Below are 10,217 nucleotides of genomic sequence, written 5' to 3' on the forward strand. Positions count from 1 at the left end.
CTCCCACAAGATCTGCACCTAGATAACCCCCTCCCACATTTTCTCATCTCTTCAACTTGGGTTGGCTCCTTTCCTAATGGCTGTCGTCATGAAGTCTGCCAGGTTTTCTTCCCTTTCCTCTGCATCTGTTCAGAGCAGTCTCCCCCTCTTTTCTGTTCCCCTTCCCTGATGGGCACCCACTGGGCTCCCAGGCTTTTGGTGCCACGAGGTCTCAGCCTAGCCTAAAGTACGCTTGTGTGGCTCCGCCTTTAGAGGCGCAGGAAGCAAATCAGGCCAGAGGGACCTCTGAAGGCATTGGGTTCTATCCTCTTAAGTTACACGAGGACATGGTGGCTCAGAGATCACATGACTGCTAGTAAGGAGGTGGAGGCATTTGAACCCAGGTCGCCGTAGTTGGCAAGCTAGCACCGGGACCTGCTTGGCTCAGCAAGAACTCCTCAAGGGCAATGACTATTTCCTGTCTTTGTATACCTGGCATACGGTTAGGGTCTTGCCATTTGTTGACTTGAAAGCCCAGGAACCTCTAGTCAACTTGCGGGAGCCATGGACTCAAGCCTACGTATCTCCCCTCCCAAGACTGGCATCAGCCTCGGCCTCTTCCAGAATGTAGCTCTCATCCCTCACAGACCCCTTGCCCTCTTTCTTGACATGCCTGATGGGAAGAGGGTTCAATTCTCCATCAATGGCAGGGATCCTCTGAAGCGAGGGACCTGTCGCTTTTCATGGGTCCATCATGACTGACTGTGCTCATCCCTGCCAGCTGGACTGAACCAAATCAATGTAGATTTGGTTTGCAAATCTGAACCATGGCCTCCACTTTTCCTACCCCCTCAAAAATAAGTACAGTTCTGCCTAGGATGGGTCACCAGAATCACTTGAAGGCTAATAGAGGGTCGCAAGTTCCAAAGGTTAGGAGCAGAGTTGCAAAAGATGCCCAGCTCATCCAGCTGAAAGAGACAAAGGCCTCCCCCCCACCAACTGGCCACCACCACCGCCGCCACCACCACCAACTCCAAAGTCAAGAAAGGTCAATCTTTTCTTATGCAAAAGTTAATTTATTACAGCACAAAAATAGAAAACTCTTCTTTGAATATTTACTGTCAGAAAAAAACAGGCCACCTGGTACAGGCAGTGCCTACCCCTGGCTCTCCTCCCCAAGCTGTGGATAAGGGGCCTGCTTGAGATGGGGCCCTCGTACACAAGAGCCCCATCTCAAGCAGGCCCTTCAACCCAGCCCAAGTGGTGTCAGAATTTCAAGGAAGTGCCAGGCTTATAGCCATGGCCCTTGGCCTTAAAGTTTAAAATTTACAGCAAGTCTGCACTACTGTGTGCCCTTCACCTCGGCCTAGCACAGTGGACCTTCCACCCTATCCTGAAATGGCCCGCTTCGGGGCCCTCCCCACTTCCCCTAAGGCTGGCACCCAGTGGGCTGACTTTACTTGTACATAAAATATTCAGTGAAGTTTACTGTCCTAGACATTTTTCTTTTAAAAGATGAGAGGAAGCAATTGAGCTGCTCATTCCCTCTTCCCCCCTCACCCCTCGCAATACACATGGGTTGGAGAGAAGTGAACCCCATAAACAATCAATCCCAAGTCAAACCAGGAATTCTCCCCTCAGCCCACTTCTTTCTACATCCTGGAGAAGAAAGGAAAGGACCACGAGGGCCCAGGCAGTAGCTCTGAAAGCCCAGCCAGGGCCAAAGCAAAAGCTGATGGTCCAGAACAGATGCAAGAGCCACGAGTGTCAAGAACTCTGCCTCCTCCCCGGGGTGGGGAGAAGGGGGGCTTAAAAACATGGACTTCCTGCCTCATCCCCTCACCAGGTCTGTATTCCTGACAAGTCTGGTGGCTTTGACTCTGGAACTCCGGGCCGCGTTGTCCAGCCACTTCTACCGTACCAGTCCTGAGGATTCTTTAGGCAAGATGGCTTCTCATCAACAGGAAGCAGAAGGAAGCAGGACTCCCAAAGGAACTGGGTCCCAAGACATTAGGTATCAGCCAGGCTCAAGCCTGGGTTTAGTTTTTCAGTCTATCATGGGAATAAGTGAGGTGAGCAGAAAAAGTATGAAAAAAATGACAGGGCCTGGCAAGGTGAAGAGTGGAACAGAGTCTAAGGATCAGTGAAGGGAGCGCCGCTTTTTGAGATGGATGGCAACAAGCAAGCAGAAGCCTCCTGGCTTCCATGCTCACCTGCAGGTACAGGACTCGGCAATCATGTCTTCAAATTCTTTGTACAGGATGCTGCCGCTGGCCTCGATCAGCAGGACGCTGATGGGCGTGTACTTGTAAGGTACGCACGAGGACCGGGGGACACTCCTGTCCACCATGGTGTTGATAAGGTTCTGAATGATGGCATGGTTGGGTGAGTGGAGGCCAGAGTGTAGCATCCATGGGCAGGTCCCCTTGCAGTAGTTGAGGTTGTACCGGCGGGGGGCAATGACCCAGCTGTCCCAGCCCAGCTGGGAGAAGCTGACTTGGAAAGGGTAGAGAGCACAGTGGGTCTGCTCCTGCGAGCGGCGAGGCATCTCAGATCTCACAGGGCCCACCTGACGCACCCGCCGGGTCAGGGCCAAGGCCAGGGGATCTGCTTCCCCGGGCTCCTCCACCAGAAATTTTTGCGGCCCAATTTGTGGCACATTCTTAAAGGTATTATTGAGATACAGAACCAGAAAAGCAGTGTCGAAGGCCAATGCCTGCCTCCACCCAAGGCCAACTTCCATCCTTTCTTGCTGTTGACACCTGACCTGGATACTAAGGAACCCCCTCCCCTTCTGAGGCCAGACTTGATGTTGAACGTAATTAGTGAGATCCATCTCTGCCCAGGTCTTGGGCAAGATGAGACCCGGTGGGCCTCCTCCCAGCAGGATGGTACTATTAGGGGCCTGGGGTTCCACATGGCAGGAAAGATGGGAGCGAGACAGGTGGAGACTAGGGCAGTAGGTAATGGCAGCCCTCAACAGCTGGTCCACTTTGTGGTTTGGTTGAAGCAGGAAGTCAAGGGTTTGTACATACCAAGGCCCTGCAGGGAGAGAATCAAGGAGGCAACAACAGAAAGTCAGACTTCGGTCTCCTAGGGGGAGTTGCCCCTCCCAGTCCACCTAACCAGGCTCCATTAGGCCTTTTCCCTGGGCAGCACCAAGTACCACTGGGGGGAGGGGTTCCCTTTCTCTTCAAAGGCAGCTGGTCAACAACAGCCCAAGTCAACAAATGTTTATCAAGCTCCCATGTGCATTGGGCCCCCCAGAACGAGCCTGGCCCTGCAGCAGCGTCCATTGTACTTGGGGAGGATGGCTGGAATCCAGTAACACACATATGGAATAGAACAGGACATCATTTGAGGAGGAAGAGATTGGTGGGAACTGGGCAGTGGCCGAAGATGTGACAAGAACATAGAAGAAAGATCAATGATTCTGTGAGGAAAGGGAGGAGCGCCCGCCCTCCCTCTCTCTGCCATGTTTCCATACTGGTGAGCCTCCAGGCCTGGGCCATACTCCATTCTGCTCTCTACCTCTTCCAGTCCCTAGGCTCCTTCAGGGTAGGAACACAAAGTTCCACGAGACCCTTTGTGAGTCCTCCACCTGTTCCTGCCTCTCCCATCCTTTGGGCACAGTTTACTTCCCCCTAGTAGGGTCAGCTCCTTCAAGACAGACTCTGCTTCCCCAGTTCCTAACACATAGTAGGCACTTTTGGCACTTTTGTAAGTGCTCATTACTTGTCAGTAATCCCTGTGATCACAACCGCACAACCTTCAGGAGAGGAAGTGCCTTTGGGGACAGGTCACTAGGGCCATAGTGCTCTCCCTTTCTGGAAGGGGTGACTCACCTCCACTCCCAAGCATCTTCCCCCTTCCTGCCTCCACCCTTCCTCTGCTACTCTATCCCCCCCAGTGGCCCCTCACTTCCTCCATTCCTCTGGCCGCCTCTCCCCAGGCCTGAAGTTCTTCTTGGCAGCCTCCTCCCAGCCTCCCTCAGCTGAAGCCCCAGGCAGCCAGATTTCTCCACACCCACTCCCTGGGAGCTGGGGGCAAGAGGCCAGCTTTCCACCAAGCCCGAGGCTGCCCTGACACCAAGTGGCTGAGCCAGGGGAAGGCCTCCGGGCCGAGATAAGAACTCCTGAGGGAGTTCAGGCATCCCTGGGCCCAAGGTCCGGAGCTAGGATGAGCCTGACAGACGCAGGGGATCTCTCCCCCGCCCTCCTACCCAGGGTGCCCCACAAGGGCAGAGGCCCCACACAGGGAGTCTTGCTAGGGTTTGGACTCATCCATAGGCCAGCTCGACCTTCCTGAGGGGCCTGCAGGCCCCTTCCTGTCCCGGAAGCACCCTCAGCCCAATTCAAGCCAGTGCGCACTAATTGGCTGCAGCGTGTGGGGGCGTTTGCAAGCACAGGTGTGGCTGGCCTCCAGAGGCTGCCGGGGCTCTTCAGGTGGGAGTCAGGGGCTTGCCGTGTGAACTTGGCTTCCCCCCTCCTCCTCCTGAGGTCCTGGGACTGAAGTGCAGGGGTCGGGGGCCCTCAGGGTCTCCTGCAATTCTAAATGAAGCTGGCCTCCAGGGACTTGCTTTTGCCCCATCTTTTTTAACCACTGGATTTTGATAGAATCCCTTGTCCTTGTAATCCTCTGCCTTGTGTTGGAGGCTTAGGAAACCTTCTTCTGGGAAGGGGTCGGCCCCCAAAAGGAAAGCGCTCCTATTCCGTAGCTTGTAGCAATGAAGGCCGAGAGCAAATAACAGAGACTAAGGGTGCCCCGAGGCCAAGGGGGCTTCCCAGCCCCATTTGGCCGCACGAGGTTGAGGGAAGCTAGCTTCAGCATGACTTTGAGTTAATCGTTGGTCTGCTGCTCAGCGCTTAGGGACCTCTAAAGCCAGGTGTGCCATGGAGCAGCTGGCAGCAGGAGGGGTCCTAGGACGGGAGCCCAAAGCTGGCGGTTCCTACTTGACCAGGACTCTTAGAAAGGCCTTTCAAACTCGAAAGCTTTGGGATGTACTGTCTGCTCTGAGCCACTCTGGGAGGTAAAGGACATGGCACAGGCATTTTCCCTCCCATTTTACAGATGGGCAAACGGAGGTCCAAGGGAACAGAGGGAGCCGTCAATCGCGTTGAGAACACTAAACCCCTGCCTTTCAGGACCAGGCCTTTTAACGGACATCCTTCATTCCTCGCCCCCTCCCCCCCCACTGCAACTTGGGCCCCGGGGGTGAGGGAGCCCTACTCAGGCCCCGGGGAGGAGGGAGGGAGGGCCGTCTCTTCCCTGACCTCATCCAGGGTTTCCAAGAGCAGGGTGGGGCGCTTCAGCTAGGAAGTGGCAGGCCGCTCTCCCTCCCTCCGGGCAGCAGGGAAAGGGATGATTCACGTATTGGCCCCGTAGGCCTGAGACGGGAGGGGGGGGGCGGAAGGAAAGAAAGGAGGGAAGGTGCCGCAGCAACTGGGCCCCCCAGCCTCCAGTGCCTCAGTGTCCCCCTCTGTAAGAGGGCTCGTTCCGGCTTGCCGGCCCCGGCCTCCGTTCCTGCCCCACTCACCTCGCGGGGGCAGCGCGCGGCGGCCCGCCGGCCTCAGCAGCCTCACGGCGTTGGCGCCGAAGACGCGGTTCCCGCGTGGGTGCCCCTGCGAATCGGCGTTCTGCCGGTACAGCTCCAGCATGTACTGCACTGGGCGGCCCAGGCCCAGCTGCCGTCGGGGGGGGCTCCGGGGGCCTTCGCGCAGAAGCGCCCTGACCAGGGGCAGCAGCGTGGGCACTTGGGCCGGTGTCACGGCATCCCGGGCGCGAGCGCCCGCCGGGGAGCTCAGCCCCAGGCCGAAGAGCAGCGCCCACAGGGGCCAGCCCATGCTCGCGGGATCCACGGACGGGAAAAAGCGGGGGCCGGGGATCTGCGGGGAAACCTAGCGGGCGGCTGCACTGGGGGTGAGGGGGGCCTTCAGCCCCGGGCCCAACCCAAGTACCCTGGAAGGGGCCACGGGGGAGTCCGCGAGGCGCGCTCTCCGCCCCGCCGCGCCCCACTCAGGTGATTCTACTTCTGGCCCCCCTACTCTTTATGATCCGGCTGGAGGGGAGGGGGAGGGGCTGCGGCGGGAGGAGGCCCGTGGTTGGCTCTCCCTCCAGAAAGTCCGTGATGCTTCTCCCAGAGGAACAGCTGTTTCCCTAGGGAGTGTGTGTGTGGCAGGCTGGAGGTCCGAAGCCAGCTCCTTCAGGATTCAAAATAAGGCTTCTGCCTCCTCACTTCTCTCCCTAAAGGGGCAAGGCAGCCCCCCCCACCCCAAGGCTTCAGAGCCGGAGCCTCCCCTGGGCTGATTCTTCCTTTAAAGAGGGCACATGGGGAGAGGCCGAGGGGCCTCAGCCTCCCCAGCCTCCCCATGAGCAAGCAGGCTAGACTGGGCCCTGCCCAGCCCCAGTCTGAGGCTTCCCAGCCACCAATGGCAGCTGGTGCCCACCCGGCCACACTCCGGCCTGCCCCTGAGCCCAGGCTGCTCCGTTCTAGACTTTCTGCACAGGTATGGGAAAGGCTGAAGGCCCCAAGAGCTTAGAACCCTGCAGTTCTACCCACTGGATTGAGGTCATTGGCCACCCAGGCTAAGGGTCCTGGGCTCATCTAGTCTCAAAGCTGGGAGGGAGCCGAGCCAGGATGGGCCGGACTGCTATCACCGAGGCTGAAATGGTCCTCGGATGGCCTCTCGCTCCAAAGCCTGCTGCCTACTGGCCCCCAAAAAGGAGTCTGGCTCCTCTGTCTCTAGTGTTTAGCACACGGGATGAGCATGGGACAGATATACCTTCAGTCCCTCTGCCCTGGAAATGGTGCCAAGGGGTAGAGGATATCTCTTCCCCACCCCCTCCCAGGGAAAACACCTTCAAAGCTGGGACTATTGTCTTTTCCATCTTTGCATCCTCAGGGTATAGAACAGTCCTTGGAGAAGAACTTGGACTTGGACTGAACTGCTGGCTTCAGTGCCCTCCCGTCCCGGAATGCCCTCCTACATCACCTTCCCCTCCTAACATCCTACAGTTCCTTCAAGGCTCAGCTCAGGTACCAGCCTCTGCCTACACAAAACCTTCCAGGGTCCTTTTTCAGTGCTTGCATCCCCTCCCCTCATACTTAGGCTTTTTTGGTTGTTTCTATTTTCTTTTATTTGAATAAAAGTACTTGGTCCAGACTTTTCTCCTGACCGAGAGCTTAGTTGGAAATAATTTTTTTTATTAAAGCTTTTTATTTTCAAAACACATACATGAATAATTTTCAACAATGACCCTTGCAAAACTTTGTGTTCCAAATTTCCCTTCCCTTCTTCCCAACTCTTCCCCTAGATGGCAAGTAATCCAATATGTTAAACATGTGTAATTGTTCTCTATATATTTCTACAATTATCACTCTACACAAGAAAAATCAGATCAAAAAGGAAAAAAAAATGAGAAAGAAAACAAAATACGAACAACAACAAAAGAGTGGAAATGCTACGTTGTGCTCCACACTCAGTTCCCACAGGCCTCTTTCTGGGTGCACACGGCTCTCCCCATCACACAATCATTGGAACTGTCTTCAATCATCTCATTGTTGAAGAGAACCACATCCATCAGAATTGATCATCGTATAATCTTGTGGCTGTGTACAGTGAGCTCCTGGTCCTGCTCATTTCACTCAGCATCAGTTCTTGTAAATCTCTCTGAAATCATCCTGTTGGTCATTTCTTACAGAACAATAATATTCCATGGCACTCCTGTACCATAATTTCTTCAGCCATTCCTCAATGGATGGGCATCCACTCAGTTTCCAATTCCTTGCCACTACAAAAAGGGATGCCACATTTTGCACCTGTGGGTCCCTTTCCTTCCTTTAAGATGTCTTTGGGACACAGACCCAGTAGAGACAATACTGTTGTATACTAAGTTGTATGCACAGTTTAATAGCCCTTTGAGCATAGTTCCCAATTGTTCTCCAGAATGGCTGGATTACTTCACAACTCCACCAACAATGTCATCCTTTGTTTTTGTTTTGTTTTTTCCCTTTTTTAAAATTAATTTTATAATTATAACTTTTTTTGACAGTACATATGCATGGGTAATTTTTTACATTATCCCTTGCACTTCCTTCTGTTCCAAATTTTCCCTTCCCTCCCTCACCCTATCCTCTAGATGTCAGGCAGTCCCATACATATTAAATATCTTATAGTATATGCTAGGTACAATCTATGTGTGCAGAACCGAATTTCTTGTTGCACAGGGAGAATTGGATTCAGAACGGAAAAATAACCTGGGAGAAAAACAAAAACGCAAACAGTTTACACTCATTTCCCACTGTTCCTTCTCTGGGTGTAGCTGATTCTGTCCATCATGGATCAACTGGAACTGAGTTAGCTCTTCTCTATGGTGAAGATATCCACTTCCATCAGAATCCATCCTCATACAGTATCATTGTTGAAGTGTATAATGATCTGCTGGTTCTGCTCGTTTCACTCAGTCTCAATTCCTGTAAGTCTCTCCAAGCCTCTCTGTATTCCTCCTGTTGGTCATTTCTTACAGAACAATAATATTCCATAACATTCATATACCATAATTTACCCAACCATTCTCCAAGTGATGGGCATCCATTCATTTTCCAGTGTCTAGCCACTACAAAAAGAGCTGCCACAAACATTTTGGCACATGCAGGTCCCTTTCCCTTCTTTAGTATTTCTTTGGGGTATAAGCCCAGTAGTAGTAGCACTGCTGGATCAAAGGGAATGCACAGTTTGATAACTTTTGGGGCATAATTCCAGATTGCTCTCCAGAATGGCTGGATTCTTTCACAACTCCACCAACAAATGCATCAGTGTGCCAGTTTTCCCACATCCCCTCCAACATTCATCGTTATTTGTTCCTGTCATCTTAGCCAATCTGGCAGGTGTGTAGTGGTATCTCAGAGTTGTCTTAATTTGCATTTCTCTGATCAACAGTGATTCAGAACACTCTTTCATATGAGTGGAAATAGTTTCAATTTCATAATCTGAAAATTGTCTGTTCATATCCTTTGACAATGGCTTGATTTCTTATAAATTAGATTCATTTCTCTGTATATTTTGGAGATGAGGCCTTTATCAGAACCTTTAACTGTAAAAATGTTTTCCCAATTTGTTACTTCCCTTCTAATCTTGTCTGCATTACTTTTGTTTGTATAAAAAACTTTTCGATTTGATATAATCAAAATTCTCTATTTTGTGATCAATAATGATCTCTAGTTCTCCTTTGGTCACAAATTCCTTCCTCCTCCACAAGTCTGAGAGGTAAACTATCCTATGTTTCTCTAATTTATTTATGATCTCGTTCTTTATGTGAAAATCATGGACCCATTTTGATCTAATCTTAGTATGTGGTGTTAAATGTGGGTCCATGCCTAGTTTCTGCCATACTAATTTCCAGTTTTCCCAGCAGTTTTTGGCAAATACTGAATTGTTATCCCAAAAGTTGGGATCTTTGGGTTTGTCAAACACTAGATTGCTATAGTTGTTCACTATTTCGTCCTGTGAACCTAACCTATTCTCCCAATCAACTAGTCTATTTCTTAGCCAATACCAAATGGTTTAGTGACTGCTGCTTTATAATATAATTTTAGATCAGGTGCAGCTGGGCCACCTTCATTTGATTTTTTTTTCATTAATTCCCTTGAAATTCTCGACCTTTTGTTCTTCCATATGAATTTTGTTGTTATTTTTTCTAGGTCATCAAACTAGTTTCTTGGGAGTCTGATTGGTATAGCTCTAAATAAATAGATTAGTTTAGGGAGTATTGTCATCTTTGTTATATTCGCTCGGCCTATCCAAGAGCACTTAATGTCTTTCCAATTATTTAAATCTGACTTTATTTTTGTGGCAAGTGTTTTGTAATTTTGCTCATATAATTCCTGACTTTCCTTTGGTAGATAGATTCCCAAATATTTTATGCTATTGAAAGTTATTTTCAATGGAATTTCTCTTTGTATGTCTTGCTGTTGGATTTTGTTGGTGATGTATAAAAATGCTGAGGATTTATTTTGTATCCTGCAACTTTGCTAAAGTTGTGGATTATTTCTTTTTTTTTTTTTTTTTTTTTTTTGAGGCTGGGGTTAAGTGACTTGCCCAGGTCACACAGCTAGGAAGTGTTAAGTGTCTGAGACCAGATTTGAACTCTGGTCCTCCTGAATTCAAGGCTGGTGCTCTACCCAATGCGCCACCTAGCTGCCCCCTGTTGTGGATTATTTCTAATAGCTTTTTAGTAGA

General features: G+C 51.0%; 1 protein-coding gene across 1 annotated transcript; it reads right to left on the reverse strand.

Annotated features, from left to right (window-relative positions):
- Positions 1 to 1,034: 1,034 nt before the first annotated feature.
- BMP15 (bone morphogenetic protein 15) lies at positions 1,035 to 6,000 on the reverse strand. Its single transcript, XM_074277333.1, has 2 exons — positions 5,516 to 6,000; positions 1,035 to 3,021 (listed from the first exon to the last, which is right to left on the reverse strand). Exons 1-2 carry the CDS (start codon positions 5,820 to 5,822, stop codon positions 2,189 to 2,191), a joined length of 1,140 nt encoding a protein of 379 aa, XP_074133434.1. The 5' UTR covers positions 5,823 to 6,000; the 3' UTR covers positions 1,035 to 2,188.
- Between the last annotated feature and the right edge of the window lie 4,217 nt (positions 6,001 to 10,217).

This window comes from Sminthopsis crassicaudata, chromosome X, assembly GCF_048593235.1.
Source record: "Sminthopsis crassicaudata isolate SCR6 chromosome X, ASM4859323v1, whole genome shotgun sequence".
NCBI classification, from domain to species: Eukaryota; Metazoa; Chordata; class Mammalia; order Dasyuromorphia; family Dasyuridae; genus Sminthopsis; species Sminthopsis crassicaudata.